The sequence below is a fragment of the Nicotiana tomentosiformis genome, chromosome 3, assembly GCF_000390325.3.
Source record: "Nicotiana tomentosiformis chromosome 3, ASM39032v3, whole genome shotgun sequence".
Taxonomy (NCBI): domain Eukaryota; kingdom Viridiplantae; phylum Streptophyta; class Magnoliopsida; order Solanales; family Solanaceae; genus Nicotiana; species Nicotiana tomentosiformis.
This window is the reverse complement of record NC_090814.1, coordinates 47,349,486-47,373,256: the sequence shown is the minus strand read 5'-3', so window position 1 is coordinate 47,373,256 and position 23,771 is coordinate 47,349,486. Positions and strand designations below refer to the sequence as shown.

Sequence of the window (23,771 nt, the reverse complement as noted above, 5' to 3'; positions counted from 1 at the left end):
CCAAGTTAACAAGTAATATCAAAGACATCGAGTAGCTCATTGAAAGAAACACAACAAGTCATGTAAGGTGAATGGCATACACAAGGAAAAATTACATAATCACACAAATATCATCAACATAATGCCCCCAGGCCATCGCATATCCGCCCTGACATAGCCAACATTATCTTTCTGTATTGACAACATCATAGTAGCCACCCTTATCGCTCTGCATAATAGCCACATGTATCTCTCCGCCCAGACAATAACACAATCGCCACATGTATCATTTCGCATAATCAACAATTATGAGATGCCACCCTTATGCTTCGCATAACCACAATCAAACCACATAACAAAATCATATGTGCTAACATTACAATAACACGACATAAACACTCGTACCACAAGTGCCCATATGCCACAACCCTTTCCAAAGCAACAATACCAATATCACCACAACATATAGCCCACGACTCAACCACAATGTGTACAATAATCTCAATAGAAACAAAATAAAATGGGAAAAAATAACTCAACAGTGAACAATACTCCATTAAACGACCACTTCAAATAAAACAGGTTAATGACTTTCAATAACTTCGACTTCAATTAATTGCTTAAGAATAAACTCAATAATAAAAGTATTTCCATGAAATGGCAACGTCGAATTTAAATGTATGACATAAGCTAACAATGAAAGAGATGACATGAACTAGACACTACGTTTAAATGCATGAGAATAACCCGATAATGCAAGGATATCATGTAACAACAATTTTAATTAAGAATAACTCAACAATAAAGGAGGTCACATTACAATAAAAGAGCTAACAACTTTAAATAAACATATAAGAGTAAACTTGACAAGTAAAAGATAAGACATGTGCTAACAACTTCAAATAAAGCATGCGAGAGTAAACTTGACAAATAAAAGATATAACATGTGGTAACAACTTCAAATAAAGCATGTGAGAGTAAACTTGATAAATAAAAGATATAACATGCGCTAAAAACTTCAAATAAATACATGAAAGAAGCCTAAAAGTCTAAACCGGTCAATTCCCACATATAAGCCTTAGTACGCACTCATCACCTCGCGTACACGCCTTTCACATAAGTCAAGTAATACAATCAACCCAAATAGTAAGGGGTAGTTCCTCACATAAAGTTAGGCAAGATACTTACCTCAAATGAGCTAAATCAATACTCTAAATAGACCCTCCCGTGTAAAACAACCTCCGGTCAGCTCGAATCTAGTTAAAATAACTTAATAACATAAATAAAAGCCATAGAAAATAATTTTGGATAATAAAGTTTCGATCTTTAATGAAAAACAAAAAGTCAACCCAAAACTCAATTTCGGGCCCGCACCTCGGAACCCAACAAAACTCACAAAGTCCGAATACTCATTCTGATATGAGTCCAACCATAGCAAACTTATCCATTTCTGACATCATTCAAATCATCATTTTTGTATTTTATAAAGTTTTTACAAAAATCTCAAATTTTTTCAATTCAAATCGCTAATTAAATGATAAAAATAAAGATGAAATCATGAAATATAACCAAATCACTTATGACAGGGTTTCTTGGAAATACTTACTATATGACTTAAGGAAAATGAGATTTGTTGAGCACTTTATCAACATCGTGTTGAAATTAATTACAAATAATTAGTATCCAGTGTTGGTAAATGGGCAGAACTCGGGTTTTTTCAAGTCGACAAGAGGAGTGAAGCAAGGAGATCCTCTATCACTTGCATTATTTATACTGTCAGCAGAGGTGTTATCTAGAAGCTTGAATAAACTATTTGAGGATACAATATTTAGGGAATTTGGCATGCCTAAGTGGACTAACCCCTTGAACCACTTAGCATATGCTAATGACACCATAATTTTTGCCTCTGCACATCCTCCTTCTTTAAACAGAATCATGGCAATACTTGGGGGATATGAACAGGTATCAGGCCAGATGATCAACAAAGCTAAGAGCTCCTTTTATCACATGAATTGTCCCATGCAGTGGAAGATTTAATAGAATTTACTAAAGTACAATTCCCCTTCATCTACTTAGGTTGTCCTATATTTTATACTAGAAGAAGGAAAGACTACTATGATGATCTAGTGAAGAAGGTTAAGGCTAAATTGCACTCTTAGAAAGGAAAGCTTCTTTCATTTGGAGGCAAAGCAATACTGATTAGTAGTGTGCTTCAGAGCATGCCCCTGCATCTACTTTTCATTTGTTGACCCCCCCAAAAACACAATCGACTACCTACACAAAATCTTTGCAAGGTTCTTCTAGAGCACAAAAGAAGAAGGGAGGAGTAGACATTGGTCTTCATGGCAAAAGCTTTGTCTTCCTAAAGAAGAGGGAGGACTAGACTTCAAATCATTATATGATGTTTCAAGGTCACTATTTTCTAAATTGTGGTGGAGATTTAGGACAACAAAAACTTTATAGTCTAATTTCATGTGGAACAAGTACTGCAAAAAAGAATTACCTACTATTGTACTATTGTGGAGGAAAATGTTGAATGTTAGGGGAAAAGTAGAACATGAGACTCTTTGGAAATTGAAGAGTGGAACAACAAATATTTGGCATGAAAATTGGACAGGATTGGGTGCATTATATCATTTGTACCTCAGGAATTTCAAGTAAACGAAGAAATGCAAGAGGTTTCAGAACTATGGCAATCAGGAGCATAGAATGAGAAGCTCATTAATTGAAGTATACTTGAAGACATTACGGCACACATCATATTAAATGTCAACTAAGAAGACACTAAGGATTCATGGGACACTCTACAGTGGATGCCAACTCAATCAGGAAAGTTCACTGTCAGTAGTGCCTGGCAGATACTTAGGCAGAGGTGCAACTTCAACCAAGAGTTCAAATATATATGGATTAAAGGATTGCCATTTAAAGTATAATTTTTCTTGTGGAGGTTATGGAGACATAAGTTACCTACAGATGACCTATGGAGAAGGCAAGGATATACACATGTTTCTAGATGCTGGTGCTGCCAAAGCCTACATGAGGAGACACTTGAACACATTTTCCTAAGTAGTCCTACTGCTGACAAAGTCTGGAAGACATTCATGGGGGCTGCAAGGATTATAACTACAATGGTACAGGTTAAACAGGTTATATGAGCTTGGTGGAATGCTGAGTGTTGTCCAAAATTAAAACCTATGTTTCTAGCAGATCCAACTATCATCACTTGGGAATTATGGAAGAACAGAAATACTGGCAAAAATGGAGGATTAGTTTCTACTTCTAGAGTCATTCATGAAGTTAACAAGACACTTCACTCCTTGGCAAGATTTAGGTACTCATGGATACACAACATACCTGTGTTGTGCCCTGATATGATTCACTTCTTTGGAAGATACAAACCTACTCTTATCACTACAAAAGTCACTTGGCAGATTCCTCATGAAGGGTGGTATAAATGTAACATTGATGGAGCCTCAAAGGGGAATCCTGGACATAGTTCACTTGGTTTTTGTGTTAGAGATGGTGTAGGTGATTTGATCCATGCAAGAGCAGAGGACATAGGGGTAATTACCAATGTTGTAGCTGAGGCAAATGCAATACTGGTAGGTCTGGAATACTGTGTTGAAAAAAACCTCCATCCACTTATTTTGGAGACTGATTCATTGGTTTTGAAGAAGGTCATTGAAGGGGAATGGGATACACCATGGTCCATAGGGGGATAAGTGCAGAAGATTAAAGGGATAAGAGATCATTTCAATGTGATCTTCCAACATATTTTTAGAGAAGCAACACAGTAACAGATTTTATAGCTAACTTAGCATTCTCTTTTGCAGGTACTATTCAATTTGATAAGTTCTTTAAATTGCCTAGTGCAGGAAGGAGATTGATCGACATGGACAAATTTCAAATTCTAAATCTCAGAGTTAGGATGGGAAAGAGAAAATCAACAGACTGATGACTAGCTATCTTAACAAAATGATAGCTGAAGATCTTAGTAAAATAACATGTTGTATTTTAGTGAGATATCTATCGGTGGTATCAGCAAGCTATCATGCTCATTCTGGTGGTGTCCTGCTGAGAAATGTTACAGAAAGGACATGCAAGTGGTATAGCTCATTTCAGACAAAGGCTAAATGCTCTAAGATGCCAAGGAATAGGTACTGGAATGCTGTTCTAGGCAAAAAAAAAAAAAGTATCAACAACATACTACACATTTCTGGCACAAATACTCAAGGTATGAATCAACACCCCTGTTCAATAGACACACAATCTGGGATCCATTAATGCAATGAACTCATCATCTATAATGTGTTTCAATGATGATGTTAGAGCACTCTTCAGTGCTGTTAGCAATGTTACATGCACACTTCAGGGAATGATAACATTATTGCTAATAATGCAGTTGATACTGATGAATGATTCTTGAAAAAAGTTTCTACCATCAACTAATATATGTCTTTTATCAACCTGCTATCGAGTGTTATTAGAAGGTTTTCAATCTCGAGGAACAACATACAGTACACTGGTACTAACGTGACAAAATGATGAAGAAGCTGCTACTTTACGCAAGGATGTGAATTACACTACGGCAAAGTAGCTTACTAGTTTCTATAAATACATTTATGGTTCTCATTTCATCATGCTACTTCTACGTACTGAGGAACAATCAAAGTTCTACCACACAGTCTTCAACAATGCCAGCCTTCAATTGGTTGAACTGATTGTCCTAGATTCTTTTGGATATTATACTTACAGCATGGAGATGAGTCATTACTCAGTGGTATTAGCATTAAAAATGCTCATTCTAGGATTGGTGCATCATCATATGGTAAGATAATGACAAAAGGGGCCAGCGGCAATACATACAGAACTGAATTGTTTTGCTATAATTGTGTATGTACAGCATATGATTTTAAACAAATTGTAATCAATCTGGAATGCATATTGCCAATGCAACTCTGCTATGGATACATCATTACCAAATGCAATTAGAGATCAATCTATGCTTGTCAACGATCACTGAACGTAGTGTGGTTTGGTCATTCAATTTTGCCATTTCCTTTGAAAAGAAAAACTTGGCGCCTAGTGAGAGATATAACGGTGCTACACTGAGGTTTTGCACATGGCCAGTGGATACACGCATCATCCCATGTGGGGAATTGACAGGAACATCTTCCGTAATAAATTGCATTTTTCAATTCAATTGCTTCATCCTAATTTATTTTTGTTTTAATTTTATTCAACTATTTGTAATATTATGGATATTTGTTTTTATTCAATATGTAATATAATGGCCACTAGGCAGCATGCCTAGTGGTATATTTGCTTAGAAAAAATAAATTCGAGTCAAGAATACTTATCCCAATTCAAATGGTGAAAATTCACTCCAAAATCGCCCAAATTCAAGCTTTTTTACTCAAAAAGTGATAAAATGACAAAAGCCCTCGAAAATAGAGTATTATATAGTCGGTCGAGGTCTTCCTTTTTGCGATCGCGTAACATGTGTCGCGATCGCGAATCACAAAATCATAAGCTGCCAAATAACCCTATGCAAACATGATCTGCAGCCCCCGAACGCGACCCATTAGCTCAATTGAACTACATGAATGCGACGCTATTCACGCGAATGCGATAGCCAATCCCCTAGCGCCCTTCCAGCTCTAACTCTACTCAATCGAGACATGATGGAAGCAAACGTGATGACCAATTTTCCCCCAGGCTACGCGAACGCGATGAGTAACTCCTAAGCCACACTAGATACACTTCAAGATCGCGTTCTTCCGCACGCGAACCCATAGAACTGCAGAATAATAGAGAAACCTACAACTCTAAAATATGAAGGAATGGCCCGTAGCCCATCTGAAACACACCCGAGGCTCCCGGGACCCTGTCCGGTCATTCCAACAAGTTCCATAACATAACGCGAACCTGCTCGAGACCTCAAATCACATCAAACAAATTTGAAACTACGAATCGCACCTCAATTCAAGTTTAATGAACTAATGAACTTTCTACTTCTACAACTCGCGCCGAATCATATCAAATCAACCCGGAATGACCTCAAATTTTGCATGCAAGTCCTAAATGACACGACGGAGCTATACCAACTTCCCGAATCGAAGTCCAAACTCGATATCAACAAATTCTATTTCCGATCAAACCTTTAAACCTTTCAAACCTTCAACTTTCCAACTTCTGCCAAAATGCATCAAATCAACCTACGGACCTCCAAATCCAAATCCGGACATACGCCTAAGTCCAAATCAACATACGAAACTATTGGAATTATCAAACTACCATTTTGGAGTCGTCTACATAAAAGTCAAACTCCGGTCAACTCTTACCACTTAAGTTTTTAATATGAGAATTATCCCTCCATATCAATCCTGAATCACCCGACAACCGAATTCGACCATACACGCAAGTCATAATACACAATACGCTATTACTCGAGATCTTAAGCCACCGAATGGGATGAAAAATCTTAAAATGACCAACCGGATCATTACATTACAGTTGCACAATTAGCATGACTACTTATATATTAAGTGTTAAGTGTCCCAAGGAGTGCACTTGGAAAGTTTGGACATAGATATATATTATAGGATCATCAGCAGTTTTTTAATAAGATGGAGTGGATTCCTTCATTTCTTGGGTGTGAGTAAACTCAGGAAGTTCAGGTAGTCCTGCGTATCCAAGTTGACGGATAGGGATTCATGTGAACCCATACTCATCTCCCTAAATTATATATAATAATGTTATATTTTTTCAAAATTACTTAAATATATGTGCGTGAACTCATGCTCAAAGACTATTATGGTGCAATTATACACCTCTACAAGTGAAATTGGCAGTTCAAATCCTATTCTGAATGGTCTTGTTTTCGGCACAGAGTATAGATATATATATGTGAAAACTACTAAAAGTTTTTAAAAAAATATATAATTTTGAACCTATAACTTTAAAAGTGTAGTACGTCACGGTAAGAGACTAAAGTTAAACCAGTCAAATATAAATTCTAAAATTCTGGATCCGACTGTTCTGACAGATACGTTTTCTGTCTTGCTAGTGGTGCTTTGAATCTATTAATCATGATTACTTGAATAGGATTTCATGATGATTGTACTCTCTGCCCGACCCTATGCTCCCTCTTCCTAGGACAAATATTTATAAATAATATGTTTGCTGATTTCAATGGAAAACAATTCACGACTGGGAATTGAAAAAGTATTTGGGTGGATAAGAATACCATACTAAAACCCCATCTAATTTTTTCTTCAATTAAAAACCACTAAATTGCCATCAAAATTTTGTCTTGCATTTAAAACATTTTAGTCCTATTGGGGAATATTTTCCACCTTATACTATAACTTGTTCTATCTTATTGCGCCTAGTACCTTGTAGGCAACTGGCAAAAACTAGTTCTATTTAATAGTGAATTTAGTAATTTCGCAATGCAAAAATGATTTTGCTTTTCTGTTTCTCAATAGTAAAATTACGTATTGTTTGACTTAGTGTATATTTTTATATAATTGATAGGAGGAAAATCTAACTTAGTTCAATTTAACTCAATAACAGGTTAAGTTAGTCGGGTCCCTAGCCAATGAGAAGTGACAAAAAAAAATTAGGCTGAAAGAGTATTTCCTTCCTTTTCTTTTCTAGTAGAAATGAGGGTAGCCTTGGCGTAACTGGTAAAATTATTGTCATGTGACTAGGAGGTCATGAGTTCAAGTCGTGAAAACAGCTTCTTGTAGAAATAAAGGGTAAGACTGCGTACAATAGACCCTTGTGGTCCGGCCCTTCCCGAACCCCGCGCATAACGGGAGCTTAGTGCACCGGACTGCCCTTCTTTTCTAGTAGAAATGTGGAACTTCTATGACAAAATAAAAAATGCAGCTGAAAGGCCCATCGTTGTAAGATGAAATGTGGAAGTAATGCATGACGTAGCTGCACCAATGTAGCAGGAGTAATTCACTACGTACTTGAGCAATTTTGTTCACAAGGTGTCGTCTGGTTGTAATTAATCAGAGATTAACTAACATTATATTTTCCATTTTTTGTTTGTCTAAATGCTTATGCTTTTAAACTGTCCGAATTATGAGCCAAACCATTCCTTAATTTTCGACATTGTTTGGCCTCTAATGGAATGACTGCTTCATGCAATTCCCTCCTTTTGCTCTCCTTCTTTCCCTATAAATTCACCTCCAACATTGTTGTTACCATTGGCAGGCGTTGAAGCGTTCAAGTTTACCCAGTATCCCCTTTTTCTCCTGCCAGCAGGAAAACCAAAACGAAAAAAGAAAAAGAAAAAAAAGGAAAAAACATGGGAAAGCTTTTGGTCCTAGTAACATTGTTGGTGTTTTTGGGGCACAATGTGGAAGGACTCGGGGTGAACTGGGGTGACATCTCCTCCCACAAGTTGCCTCCTAAGGATGTGGTCAAAATGTTGCAAGAAAATGGCATTAAGAAGGTGAAGCTTTTCAATAACGATGAGACCACCTTGAATGCCTTGGCAGGAACTGGCATTGAGGTCATGATTGGCATCTCCAATCAACTCCTCAAGGATTTGGTCAATCCTGATGTAGCCACGAAATGGGTCAAAGAAAACGTCACTCGTTTCGATCCAAAGTCTCCTAAAGGTGTTAATATCACGTAAGTATATATCTTTTTGCGGAATAGCTAGCTAGTGACATATATTCAAGTTCCTCTTCATATATAATGTCAAATCGCCTTTCAATCGATTATATATGTTATTGCTTTGGTACATGCAGGCTTATAGGTGTTGGTAATGAGCCATTCTTAAGAGATTACAAGGACACATTGACAAATGTAACAGGGCCAGCATTGGAGAACATCCAAAATGCACTGAATGACGCTGGACTTGGTGACACCACCAAGGCAACTGTACCTCTAAATGCTGATGTTTACTTGTCACCAAGCTGGAATCCTGTCCCTTCTGCTGGCTTTTTCCGCGCTGACATCGTTGATCCACTCAACTACATTCTTAAAGTCTTGGACAAGAACAAAGCTCCTTTCATGGTCAACATTTATCCTTTCCTTAGTCTTTTCTATGGAAATGGTGCCTTCCCCTTCGACTATGCCTTCTTTGATGGTGTCACCAATCCTCTCAAGGACAAAGATGGCATCGAGTACACCAATTGCTTTGATGCCAATCTTGACACTTGTGCAGCTGCTCTTGCTGGTGCAGGATATCCCAACATGACCATTATGGTAGGAGAAATGGGATGGCCTACAGATGGCAACCCTTATGCCAATGTTACATTGGCCGACAAGTTTTACAAAGGATTTGTATCATATCTCGCAAAAGGAAAAGGCAGCCCCCGTCGCCCTGGCTACCTCGAGGCTTACCTATTTGCCTTATTTGATGAGGATAGGAAGAGCACGCTCCCTGGAAACTTTGAGACACACTGGGGGATCTACTACGACGATGGCACACCAAAATTCCCTCTTGATCTGTCCGGCAAGAACAAGACTAGTCTCGTGCCTGTGCCAAACGTTGAGAAACTCCCCAAGAAATGGTGTGTGGTAAAGCCAGATGTTAAGAACTTTACAGGCCTTATGTCATATGCTTGTGACCGTGCAGATTGTACACCTCTTACTAATGGATCATCTTGCCAAAACCTTAGCGACGCTGACAAGGCATCATATGCACTGAATGCCTATTTCCAAAACCAGGAACAGAAAGATGGGAGCTGTGATTTTGAAGGCAAGGCAACAGTGACCACAAAGGATCCATCTCAAGGGGCTTGCAACTTCACCGTTGGCTTCAAGTCACGTACTCCTCTTGCTCCTTCTCCTTCACCTTTGCCTTCTTCCGATCACTCATCGTCTTCAGATGCTAAGGCTCCTTCCTCATCATCTGCTTCTCCAAAACCTTTGGCCTTTGCTTCTTCTATGGGAGTCGTTTTTCTTCTTTCACTATTTTTCATGTAGATGAATCATGCTTAGACGTTATTTAATAATTTGTGATTCCTCCTTCTGTTCCCCATTAGGTTTCTTGTTTTGTGGAGAGTCGACAATTGAATGTAATGTTTTACTTGAAAATAAAACGTAAGGAAGATATTAGTTGAACTCCGTTGGCTTCTATGCGTGTCAATCATTTTCTGATCGCATGTACTATTTAATATATCAAATTTAAACAGAGTACATGTTAATCCCTCCGTTTCAATTTATATGAACCCGTTTGACTGAGCACGGAGTTTAAGAAAAAATGAAGATTTTTGGAATTTGTGGTCCTAAACAAGTAAAAAATGGGCCTAGAGTATTTGTGTGGTTATAAAAGTTTCTTGTTAAGGGTACAATTGTAAGTTTAAGCTAAATTATTACCAAATTTAGAAAGGGATCATTCTTTTTGAAACGGACCAAAAAGAAAATATGTTCACATAAACTAAAACAACGTACGACACTTGATCTTTTAATTTGTAAACCTCCATTTCAAGTAGCCAATCCTCTGCTGTTTTCTCCCATTTGACTTGATACGTTATTTGGTATGGACTACTGAGGGAAAGGAAGAGAAAACGAAACAAAAATTTGAGAAGGTAAACAAATTTGATTTTCTTTATATCGTTTTCTTTCGAAGGAAAGGTGAGGAAGACCGTTAACATCAGTACCTCTTTTTTATCTTCTATGTTCATCAACTTAGCATGCAAGCCCAAGAGAAATAATTTCTTACTTTGTCTTCCTGTTACCCCATCCAAACAAATATTAATTAGGCAAGAAATTTTTTACAACTTCCCTTCCCCTTCTCTAATTTCCTCTTATTTCCAAAGAACATGTAGTTATTCTGAATCGTGCATGTATTCGTTTAAGTAATAAGATGCTGTTCGGAGGGATATGAAGCAAAACAACATTCATATATTTTATCAACTAGTAAGTGCGGTACATTATTGAAAATTGAAAATTGATTTTTTATTTAAAACATTTATTAATTATGTTGTTTTCTACATTGCTTTCAGGTTTTCCTTTAGTTATGTTGTTTTCTCTGTTGCTTTCAGTTTTTGTTGTTCTGCATGCGGCATTAATTTGTTTTCTTCCTTTCTTCAGACTTTTGTTATTCTGCATATGTCTTTCTGCTCAGTTTTTTTAATAATTATCCTTGTTGGTGGTGTTTGCTTGTTTCTATGGAGATTTTGGGCTTATTTGGGATTTATGAAGTTGGTTCAACAGATTTGGGACTTTGTTTGTTCTTGCAAACCGCGTGAAACATAAAACAATATTTGATGTATAGTCCAAATTGGAAAACCAAGAATCAAATATCATTTGCAACCCATTTCCTTTTTCTTCACTCGCTGACTGCAATTTCTGTTTTTTCTAGCTACCAGACGATGAAGCTCATTAATAGTTCGTCTACTAGTCCTATCATATTCATTCATGTTCATATTTATTTATAAGCACGAAAGCATTTAGGGAAATATCGTTTGCTTTTTTTACCCTTAAAATAATAAAATTCACCTTGGATAAAATAGTCTTTTTGATTATTTTTCTAATATTTAGGAATAGTCATTTAATTAATTTTTTACTATTTAGGAATATTTATTTAATTAATTTTTTACTCTTTAAGAATAGTCATTTAATTATGTCCTTACTATTTATTTATAATATTAATATTCCAATGGCTTTCCGCTCTAAAATTTTAAGCGCTTTCAGTTCTAATAAAGTTTCCTTCACTTTCAACTCATTTGGAGGTTCTTTGTAGTAGGAAAGTTGCGTTTACTTTCTCCATATATATGTAGGAGCTAATTTGGTTTTTAATTAGTTATGTATCTATATCTATATATCATTATACTATTATAAATTTTTCCTATTTTTTATGTTAATTCCAACAGGATATAAAAGATTTTTTCAATAATTATTCTTCATAAAAAAATATTTATATAACTGTATGGAGTAAAATATGTTCATATTTAATGATTGCATGAGAAATCGACATGTGGAACCGAAGACAGAAGATTGCCAAACCTGAATGCAATGATCTCGCTTGTCATCGGAGAGAATGATACTGATAAAGACAAAATAAATACCGCCATCCGGTAGCGTTCAATGACGCATATTCTACGGCATTAAGTACATGATCCGTTACAGAGAATATGACATTCACTGTCCACCGTTACACATTCTTCAATAGCCCTAATAATTGTAATTAAAGAGGAGCTTGATCATAGGACCTTGTTCTCTATGTGTAACTATAAATAGTGAGCTCTGTTATCATTGTAAGGGGACGGATTTTCTGACAAGCACATATTATACTTCATCTAAAGCTCAAATAACATTTTACTTTCTTGTTTATTTGCATTGTTCTTATTGCTCCCGCTAGCTCTGTGCCCGGAACCAAGATATATGCCGTTTATTTTAATTTTACGGCTAAGTCTTATATTTCTGTCTAATTCATCTATTATTTTTGGATCAAATCAATTCATTTATATATAAACTACGTATAAATTCAACTGTACAATTTTATGGTTAAACAGTTTGGCGCCCACCGTGGGGCATAGACAGTCGTGCAATTGAATTGATCCCTGCATCTGTTCCTAACTTGTTTGATTCTTTGTTCTTAGCAAAAATCATTAAAAATGACAGATTATGGTGTTAACAACACACACAACATTGAGGCCCAAGGAAATCAGCCTCAACACGAGGATTCAATCAGTGATACCCGCAACGAGGGGAACGAGGCCACGTCGGTCCACGGCAGCCGATACCCATGACATGTTTGGGAGGCATCTCCTAATGATATTGAAGAAGAGCACATCGCGAAGCAGTCAGGGTCTTGCAAAAGAAACATGAGGCCATTATAGGCCATCTCACACGATAGGATAAGGTCATCACGATACTAAAGCAGGCGTTGTCGGGCCCTTCCAATAATGCGAATGCGCGAGGCCCAGTTCTTCCCGTTGCTCCCGCAAACCAAATGACGCCGAGGGTCGACAACAACACCCCGAGGGGCGAGGTCGGCTCCGATGGGGCCGGAGGGAACTGATCAGGTCATAACAATAAGAGTGATCCCTTTAAAATCGAACTCATGCGATTTATGAGGGAAGTAAACGCCCGAATGGATCAAATTCGCGGTGCATCACCAGTGTTGAAAGGGTCGGACTGAAAGAAGTACACACAATTGCCGTATAAACCAAGCACGGCACTGGAACTGATCCCGAAGCAGTTTAAAATGCCCTACGTGCCGAAGCATGATGGAACTTCAGATCCTCAGGAGTATATCACCACCTATACAACGGCGGTGAAGGGAAATAATTTAGATCCCCATGAGATTGAGTCTGTTTTGCTGAAGAAATTCGGGGAGACTCTTATGAAGGGAGCCCTGACGTGGTATTCGCTTTTGCCCGAGCATTCCATAGATTCCTTTGAGATGCTCGTGGACTCTTTCATCAAGGCACATGCCGGGCCAAAAAGGTACAAACCCGAAAGGCCGATATATTCAGGATGGCGTAAGAAGAGTCCGAGTTGTTGCGGGAGTTTGTAACCAGATTCAGGATGGAAAGGATGTTGTTACCGTCCATACCGGACGAATGGGCAGCTAAAGCATTCACCAAAGGTTTGAATCCGTGAAGCTCTGATGCTTGCCGAAAACTGAAGGAAAGTCTGCTCAAATTCCAGGTGAAGACATGGGCAGATGTTCACAACCGGAATGAATCTAAGATAAGAATCGAGGATGATCAGCTCGGTTTCCCGGCTTCAACCAAGGGTCGTGGCCGGGAAAAGAATATAGAGAAGTAAAGAGACGGTTTCGACTCGGGTCGACGGTCTTCAAGGGATCAGTTTTTACCCTATGAACAGGCCGAAGGATGCGCAGAGGTTTTCAGTCGGCAGATAGATTCACCACCGACAAGAGAACTGACCGCGGCCGAAATAACAGGTCGTTACAGGACAAGGAGACGTCAGGTTCTCGAGACTCTTCCTACCCCAGGCTTTCCGAGTACAACTTTAACGTTAGTGTAGTAGAGCTGGTATTGGCTATGAGGAACATAAAAGAGGCACGGTTCCCGAAGCCAATGAGACCTGATCCCAGCCAAAGGGATCCTAACTTATGGTGCGAATACCACAGGACAAATGGTTACCGGACTGGGGACTGCCAGCATCTGCACGAAGAGGTGGCGACATTGCTGAAAAATGGCCATCTCACGGAATTCTTAAGTAACCGGGCTAAAAATACCTATGGTCGCAATCATGATAACGCGGAGCCTTCGAAGGCAGGAGAAGTGTGAGGCCCCGTAAACTCTCGGCAGCTCGTCGTGGCATAGACTTTTTGGGTTGAAGAATGCATTGAGAAGTTGGTAGAAATTTTTGGCAGAAGAAGGAAATTATGCGGTTAGTTTCGCGGCCACAGATCCATTATGTGGGCCGCATACCCATCACAGAGTTGAGCAGAAAAATTGTTGAATTTTGAAGATCATTGTGCGTTCCATTATGCGTCCGCATAATCATTTCGCGGTCCGCACTTCCGTCACAGAGTTAGCATGAAGAATTTCGTAGGGGGATTCTGTGGTCCATTTCGCGATCATAGAACTGGCCTGCGGACCGCAGACCTATCGTAAACCTATCCAGACTAGCCCAGCTTTTGGCATCACTTTCGCGGTCCATTTTGCGGGCCGCATATTTGTTCTGCGATCGCAGAGTTGAGTTCGGAGGGTCCATTTTCTATTTTTATAACCCGATCCCATTTTGATTAAAAGCCTTTGGGGCTCATTTTGGAGTATACATATGACGCTTTTAGAGAGAAGTGTGAGTATTTTAGAGAGAGAAGGAGAAGACCTAGCCATTCAAATCTTCTATTCTTGTCCCAATCTTCAAGAATCATGAAAGCCACTCACTAGACCATCATCTATCCAGGTAAGTTCTTGTCCTACATCATCCATGCAAGTTTGTTTAGGGTCTAAGTAGATTGTGGAGTTGGAGATTGGCCATGCATGTGACATTAGGTGGTAGTATGTGGGATTGTTGAACTATTTGGGGTAGTTTCTTGTTGAAATTGGTTGAGGGAGGAAGGGATTATCATTGTAGAGCTTTGTAGTCAATTTTGCATAATAGGTGTTTGACAAAAATCCTAAGAGAGTTACACCATGAGAATCCTTCTAATTAATATCCGTTTTTCGCTATCTTTCTATAGATTGATATTGCTAGGAGTGTTGGGATGTTGTAGTAACCTAAGGAAAGCTCAAGAAAGGTATGTTGGCTAAACTTCTCTCTTAGAATCAAATTCCATAATATTCCCGTAAGTTTCAAGTATGGTTGGCCCAGGTTCCTAATTCTCATGTTTCGAGTTGTTCCTAATCAAATCGATTATCCCAAGTAAGTGTTGTGTTGAAAGATGCATATACTCAAAACGGGTTCCAATTGTTCCTATCATATTATGAACTTTTCGAAAATGTGTTCAAGTATGGTTTATGTATTGAAATGTTATGACTTCAATTAGTGTTTCAAATGAAAGTCTTTTATGCTTGACCTGGAAAGAAAACCCAACGTGCTTAAGACTCATATTGGTCATATACATATTTGAGGTTTTGATTCCAAATGCCCTTAATTGTTGGTAACCTATGATGATGTTTGTAAGTGAAAGAAGTAAGAGTGAGATGTAAAACGTGGCCATGGTTGTTGTAACTAGTGCATTTGATTTGTATTCGTGTTTCAATCGTAAATCACCATGCTCTCCTTTATAAATATCTCCAATGTGATTTGAGTTTTTACATACTCATGAGTTGAAATTGTGTATTTTCCTTTTGGGAAAAATAATTTCAAGAATAAGTGATGTGTCACTCATTTATGATTTTAACTCGTGCTTCAATTGCTAGTCATTTTGCCCCATTCTTTGGGAAGGAATCTATTGTGTTTAAAGCCTTCATTACTAATGAACTAAAAAATGTGATTTCCGAAATATTTTATATGTTGATGTATATGATGATGGTCTTTGAAAGTAAAAAATTGAAAGTGTGGAATATGAAATACGGCCAACGTGCCATGAATAAAGAATCATACGTATGGCCAAGAGAGCCAAGGAAATAATGATGTTGCGAATGGTTGAGAGTACTAATAAAGCTATATATATGGTGTGAAAAGCTATGAGGTGAATGTATTTATACTTCTATTTCCCTTGTGTGCAAAACAAAAATTATTTTTGGGAGTATCATTAGCGAACCGAGAAAGGGTGGGTCGAAACGACCTACACCCGAAACTATACGTGCCGCTGTAGGAGTGGATTGTGATTATTCCCCTTATTTGGCATGAGATTGAAATATTGATTTGATGAGATTATTCCCCTTAATTGGGATAAGATTGATGATAGCTGTGAATTGGAAACGATGAAGTTAATCCACACGGCATATGTGGGAAGGCGGCGTAGTCGATCGGGTGGAGATCGGACGCCATGTCACGCGCATGGTGGTTCCTACTCTTGGTAACACATTTCTTTCGCATCACATGTCAATCCACATTGTTCGTGGAGACATGGCCTAGCCGATCGGGCGTGATCGGACTCCGTGCTAAAGATACGGTGGTATATCGGTGCTAATGACCTCCCAACCAAAAATTATACTCCCTCCGTTCCAGTTTATGTGAACCTATTTTCTTTTTGGTCCATTCCAAAATGAATGACCCCTTTCTAAATTTGGAAATAATTTAGCTTAAACTTCCAATTCTGCCCTTGATGAGAAGCTTTTATAACCACACAAATACTATGGACCCCTTTCTGACATGTTTAGGACCATAAATTCTAAAAGTCTTTATTTTTTCTTAAAGTCCGTGCCTAGTCAAACAGGTTCACATAAATTAGAACAGAGGGAGTAATATTTTTGTATTTTGAAAATTATTATGTTTTAACTTGGCATTTGGATATAATTGATTGTTACTTGTTGCTTCCATGGTTTTTCCCTTCTTATATTGGCATTCTATTTCTAAAGATGATATTTAGCTTCGCATACTAGTACTATTCCACATGTACTAATGTCCTATTTGTTGGGGGCGCTGCATCTTCAATGGATGTAGGTGGTTCGTCAGCGGACAGCTTTGATCCTCGTTAGCAGTTACTCTTTATTCAGCAGTGTTGGTGAGCCCTACTTTGTTCCGGGCCTTATGTCACCTGACATTGTTTCTTGTGTTTTGAGGTATAGCCGGGGCCTTGTCGCCGGCACTTCCATACTAATCTTCTGTTGTACTTAGAGGCTCCGTAGACATGTTGTGGGTGGAGTCCAATGTTGGGTAATGAAATAGAAGTGTTGGAATTTGGCAAACACGTTTATCCTTGTATCTATAAACTTGTAATATTTTGGAAATCATAAATGAATATCCTTTGAGTAATAGAAAAAGAATGTAGAACACTTGAATCTTCTCATGTCTATCACTTGTACTGATTCTTATATTGTTAATGGGCAAAGTTGGGTAGAAGGCATCTACGAGGCTTGCTTAATCAAGGTAACTCGGTTAAGCGTAGGTCGCGCTCCCCGGGGTCGGGGAGTGACAAGAAGATCCCCTGCGCCTGACGATCAACATGATTTTCGGTGGCAAGAGACTCCGGGAAGTCGTTGAAGACGACATTACTTTTATGGAGGAAGACACGGATGGACTGCTGCTTCCATATAACAACGCCCTGGTAATCTCTCTAAATGTCTTAGATTTTAAAATTAAACGTGTTCTGGTCGATCCAGGAAGTTCGGCCAAAATCATACAATGGAGGGTGTTGGAGCAAGCCAAACTCACCGGAAGCATCATTTCGTCCACAAAGCTCCTTGCCGGGTTCAACCTAGCAAGTGTGACAACTAGATGAGAGATCCTGCTGGCCACGAATGCTGATGGGGTGATGAAAATGACCCTTTTCGAGGTAGTGGACAGAGATATGGGCTATAATATTATCCTGGGTAGACCGTGGTTGCACGAGATGAAGACTGTACCATTAGCATATCATCAGTTGCTGAAATTCCCAACTCCTGAGGGAGTTAAACAAATAAGAGGTGACCAACCGGCAGCAAGGGAGATGAATGCAATCTCGGTCTCCAGTAGAAAAGAAAAAGAGCATGTGTCAAAGCAATTACAGTAACCAGTGCCTTCTCCCGAGCCGAGCGAAGTCAACCAGGGGGAAGAGTCACCGGAATCCTATCAGGTACCAAGGTATTTTCAGGTACCATAAGAGACGGACGCAACAAAATCTACAGCTGAGGAACTTGAACAAGTCGCATTGTTCGAAATGTTCTTAGAAAGGAAGTTCCACTTAGGGACAGGACTGCACCCCGAGCTCAGGTCTGGTTTTATTGAATTTCTTAAATTTAATGTCGGTTGTTTTGCGTAGTCGCATGCGGATATGACAGGTATCCCGCCGGAAGTGGCCGGACACAAGTTAAGCTTGGATCCCAGTATTCCTCAAGTAAGATAGAAAAAATGCCCTATTTCTGAGGCCAAAAATAAATTCGTCAAAGAAGAGGTAACTCGCCTGCTTGATATCGGTTCAATCCGAGAGGTAAAGTATCCCAAATAGCTAGCTAACATAGTAATAGTTCCAAAGAAGAATAATAAATTCCGTATGTGTGTAGACTATAAGGACTTAAATAAGGCGTGCCCAAAAGATTCGTTCGCATTGATCAAATTATTAATGCAATGACCGGGCACGAGTTAATGAGTTTTCTCGATGCTTACTCCGGGTATAAGCAAATCAAAATAGACCCGGAGGATCAGGAAAAAACTTTGTTGATCACGAATTTCAGCACACATTGTTACAATGTGATGCCCTTCGGGCTAAAGAACGTTAGAGCCACTTATCAACGGCTCGTGAACAAGATGTTTGAAAAACAAATAGGGAAAACTATGGAAGTTTACATAGATGATATGTTTGTTAAGTCTTTGAACGGAAGTGATCATCTTAAACACTTGAAAGAGACTTGTGTTTGGGGTCAGCTCCTGTAAGTTCCAGGGATTCCTGGTGTCACAAAGGGGGATCGAGGTGAATCCCGATAAAATTAAAGCCATCAGAGACATCCCGAACCAGTTGTCGAGCATGAAGGAGGTCCAAAGGTTGACAGGGAGACTGGCCGCTTTGAGCAGATTCATTTCACAGTCTTCAAAGAAATGTCATCACTTCTTCTCACTGCTCAAAAAGAGGAACAACTTCGAATGGACCCCAGAGTGCCAGCAGGCTTTGAGGGCTCTGAAAAGGTATTTGTCAAGTCCTCCGTTATTTTCAAAACCGGAGGAAGGCGAACAACTACCGATATACATAGCGGTCTCGGAGGTTGCGATAAGTGCTGTTTTAGTTCATGAGAATGAAAGTACGCAATATCCTATTTACTACATTAGTAAAATTTTAATGAGAGCAGAAACTCGCTACCCACATCTGGAAAAATTAGCCTTTGCCCTCGTAGTAGCCGCTCGAAAGCTAAGACCTTATTTTCAATGTCACCCGATAGTTGTAGTGACCACTTTTCCCCTGCGAAATATTCTTCATTAACCCAAACTCTCAGATAGGCTGGCCAAATGGGTCATCGAAATGAGTGAGTTTGACATAGAATACAAACCCAGGACTACAATTAAGTCACAGGTTTTGGCTGACTTTGTCACTGATTATAGTCCAGGACTTCTACCTTTGGCTACCAAAGAAGCAGTAATGGTGTCAGAATCGACATCAGGAGTATAGACCTTGTTCACTGACGAAGCTTCCAATGTGAAAGGGACCTGTCTCGGCATAGTATTAATCATACTCTCGGGAGAAACCTTGAGGCAGGCCATACGAACCGTTCCTTTAACTAACAATTAAGCGTAGTATGAAGCTTTGATTACAAAACTCGAGCTGGCCCGGGGACTGGATTCCGAGATCATCAAAATCAAGTGTGATTCTCAATTGGTAGTAAATCAGGTCTACGGGATCTACAAAGCTAAAGAAGAACTCATGCAACAATACGTAATGAAGGTTCAGGCTCTGCTCGCCCGGTTCTGGCAGTGGTCAATTACACACATCCCAAGGGAAGAGAATGCAGAAGCAGATGCACTACCCAACCTTGGTTTGTCTAAGGAAATGAAAGGATCAGACTTCAGTACGGTCATGCAGCTTATGCACTCGGTGCTGGACGCATATAGTTATTATGAGGTAAACGCGACCAATCTAATTTGGGACTGGGGAAACGAGATTATTGACTATCTCGAGTGCGGAAAATTGCCTGAAGATCCCAAGGCATCTCGAGCACTGCACACTAAAGTGGCTCGATACAACTTCAAGGGAGGTCAATTGTACAGAAGATCTTTCCAAGGCCCGTTGGCCCAATGTTTGGGAGCCTCCGAAGCTAATTATGTTATGTGAGAATTCCACGAAAGGATTTTCAGAAATCATTCAGGCACAGATTCCTTAGTACTAAAATTAATAAGGGCAGGATATTATTGGCCCCGGATAGAACAAGAAGCCAAAGCTTATGTTCAAAATGAGATAAATGTCAACATTACGCAGCGTTGGTACATCAACCAACAGAGCCATTGCACTCAGTTCTGTCACCATGGCCGTTCATGAAGTGGGGAATGGATATCGTCGGACCGCTACCACCGGCCCCTGGTAAGGTAAGATTTCTTTTGATTTTAACTGACTATTTTTCTATGTGGGTTGAAGCAGTTCCTTATCAGAAGATAGGCGAATGTGAGGTTCTAGATATCTTGTGGGAGAACATTATTTGTAGATTTGGGATACCAAAAGAATTAGCTTGCGACAACGGGCCATAATTTATAGGCGCAAAAGTCACAAAGTTCCTTGAAGACTTGAAAATCAAGAGGATCACATCATCACCCTATCATACAAGCGCAAAAGGCCAAGTAGAATCAACGAACAAAGTGATTATACAAAGTCTTAAAAGAGATTGGAAACAGCTAAAGGTAAATGGCCTGAAGATTTGTTAGGTGTACTATGGGCGTACCGAACAACGGCCAAGTCAAGTATGGGGAAGACTCATTTCTCTCTTTTATACGTAGCAGAAGCGCTGATCCCGATAGAAGTAGGTGAACCTACCATGATATATTTTCGGTCAAACGAAGAAGCAAATAGTGAAGTAATGTTTGTTAATTTGGAGCTGCTCGATGAACATAGACACTTGGCATTTATAACGATGGCATCTCAAAAACAATGAATAGAGAGATATTATAATCGAAGAGACAACCTCCGTTATTTCAAAATATGAGACTTGGTTTTAAGGAAAGTAACCCAGAACACCTGGGAACTTAATACAGGAAAGCTAGGTCCAACATGGGAAGGCCCCTACTGGGTTTCAGCTGTCACCGGGAAAGGGTCATACGAGTTAGAGAATCAAGATGGAGAAAAGTTGCCAAGTAACTGGAACACGGCACACCTCAAGAGATACTATTACTGATGAACATCACCTGTACTGAAAGTATGTGCTACATTCTTTTTTCCTTCATCCGGTTTTTGTCCCAATTGGGTTTTTCTGACAAGGTTTTTAACGAGACAACAACGGAAAGCATACTACGAAGGAAGTTTCAACAACAGCAATAAGACCTTTTAATTACAAGTCACACAAGCAAAGAACCACTACGGAGCGATTAGATAGTCTTTTGCTCGATAGCAAAGTTCCTACCGGGAAGTTGAGTTTGCTATCAAACAGAGATTACCCGCCCATTCACAAGTGCAAGCCACTGGGGGATTGTTAAATAATCTTTGTCTCGGTAGCATAAATTCCTAAGGGGAAGTGAAGTTTGTTACCGAACTGAAGACTATCTAGCAATTCACTAGCTAGTGGAATCCTCGAAGGTGTAAAACTCCTAGTGTTCTAATTCGCATTCTTCGCATTCGAACACTGGGGGGGATGATATGAGGATATGGAAACAATGACTGCCACGTTACCCAGAATATAAAAACAGGAAATATAATTGTATCATCGGGACCGGGGACTATGCAGCCAGCCCCGAAAACAAGTTGTACAAGTTAGCCACAAGAAATGGTAATTTCTTTCTTTTTAGCACAACGAATGCTATGTACTTTTGAAAATGGATGGAATAAAGTAAAGTCCTTTTATTTTTATCTTGTTTCTTGTCTGAATGATGAATTAATTTTATCATTTAAAAGTTAAACAAGTACTTCAAATGCTAGTACCGTAATGAACAGGAGACGTCCTCTTCAAAAGCATTGTAAACAAAAGAGGGCCCTATCTTATGAAAACCCTCATGATAAATGGTTGATTTCGAAAAAACATATGCCCAAAATCCAAACGCTTTCATGGGAAAATACACCCAAAGCCTTGCATAACTAGACGCAAGTAGTAAAGCCTGCGCAAATACTTAAACGAAAAAAGACACAAAGAGCAAATTTGCGCAAATATTTAAACGAAAGTACGCAGAAACGGAAACTTATATGATACTTGAACGAAAAAGTTTTTTTAGTCACAATAAATGTGCCAAACAGCACAGGTACAAAAATTCAAAAAAGAAGGCAAAAAACTAAGCCACTACATCTCCGGAACCCGGAGGGAGAGAAACATCTACACACCCAGGAGAAGCAAGTCCATCCGTTGTTGGTCCGATATTTTGGCCTTCATCATTTTGGCCTTCAGCATCATCACCTTTCGGTTCCTCTTTAGTTTCCGACAACTCAGAATCGGTAGCATCAGGTCGGGCCGAAAGACCCCTTTTTGCAGTTAACTCCAGCTCACGAGCCTTAGCGATTTTGGCATCAAAGTCAATGATACCCGCTTTGGCCTCTTCCGAGGTTTTTCTCCTCATACTGTATATAGCATATATTTTTTCAACAAGGAGGGAAGCCGCTCGGCGCTGAAGTTCTCCTTTAAGCTGGCTGACCTCAGCAGAGAGGTTGTCTCGCGCGAATCTCATAGATCGAAGGCTAGCTTCAAAATCACGGACAGTGGAGCTGTAAATTTTATTATGCTTTAAGGTTTTCTTATGTTTCTCCTTCAATTGGGCATACTTCGCCTCAGCAACAATAACTTCTTCAACCTTGGAATTTAAGGCCACCTCAAAATTATTCAATTTTTCACTGGAGGCTACCTCACGATCGGATGCAGCAAGAATGACATTATGAACTTCAACACATTTGGCCTTAGCCTCTTCAAATTATGCTCTTAACGGGGCAACCTCTTAGCTAAGAGTCATTACTTCTTGATCGCTTTGCTATAACGGAGCCCCCAACTCAACAGTCGCAATAGCTTGCGCTTCCAGTTCTGAGAGGCGAGCAGCAATCCGATCCCGCTCGATCAAAAGTTGATCCCACTCACAGGAAAGTACCTCTTTATCAGGAATTAGCCTTTGAAGGCCCTCGGAAGCAAGGAAGTTAGCCTACAAAAACTAAAAACGTGGGTTCAAGATCCTACTATATCAAAGATAGAAGAAATAACGTAAGGAACAAAGAATATACTATTGCTGCTGATGGTAGGCTAGAATTGCGTATTTTGGTCACTTATTGCACTCTAATTCACTACACTTTATTCATGTTTGAGCTTTCATTGATAGTGTTTTGCACTTATTGTGTGTTTTATGCTTTGTAAGAGTGATTCCGGGTGATATAGGTGTTGCAGAGCTAATTCGAGCTAGTTGGAGCTTTGAAGTCTGAGTAAAAGCCCAAGGGATTAAGCCGGGATCACGTTCGGGGGTCTAGGAACAAGTCTGGATGTCAAAAAATGAGAAAACAAAATTACTTGAGAAAATTACACTACCGTCCCGCGCCATGCATAGCGGGGCGCTAGTGCAAAATTCCTGCAAAGTGAAAAAAGCAGCTCTCTAAATTTTCCCACTAATGCCCTGCATGGCGTGTCGCCCCATGGGGCGTGCCTGTGCAA

General features: G+C 39.3%; 1 protein-coding gene across 1 annotated transcript; it reads left to right on the top strand.

The window, feature by feature from the left end:
- Nucleotides 1-8,196: 8,196 nt before the first annotated feature.
- On the top strand, nucleotides 8,197-10,071 carry LOC104093519 (glucan endo-1,3-beta-glucosidase 8-like). The gene is made up of 2 exons (XM_009599270.4): nucleotides 8,197-8,631; nucleotides 8,751-10,071. The coding sequence occupies exons 1-2, from the start codon at nucleotides 8,303-8,305 to the stop codon at nucleotides 9,931-9,933; spliced, it is 1,512 nt and encodes a 503-aa protein (XP_009597565.1). The 5' UTR covers nucleotides 8,197-8,302; the 3' UTR covers nucleotides 9,934-10,071.
- Nucleotides 10,072-23,771: the final 13,700 nt, after the last annotated feature.

What these genes read in the sequence shown, in the direction of transcription:
- LOC104093519 (XM_009599270.4), top strand. Translation starts at nt 8,303, where the DNA reads ATGGGAAAGCTTTTGGTCCTAGTAACATTGTTGGTGTTTTTGGGGCAC. An exon ending in CCTAAAGGTGTTAATATCAC is followed by an intron (nt 8,632 to 8,750) that starts GTAAGTATATAT and finishes TGGTACATGCAG; the next exon opens with GCTTATAGGTGTTGGTAATG.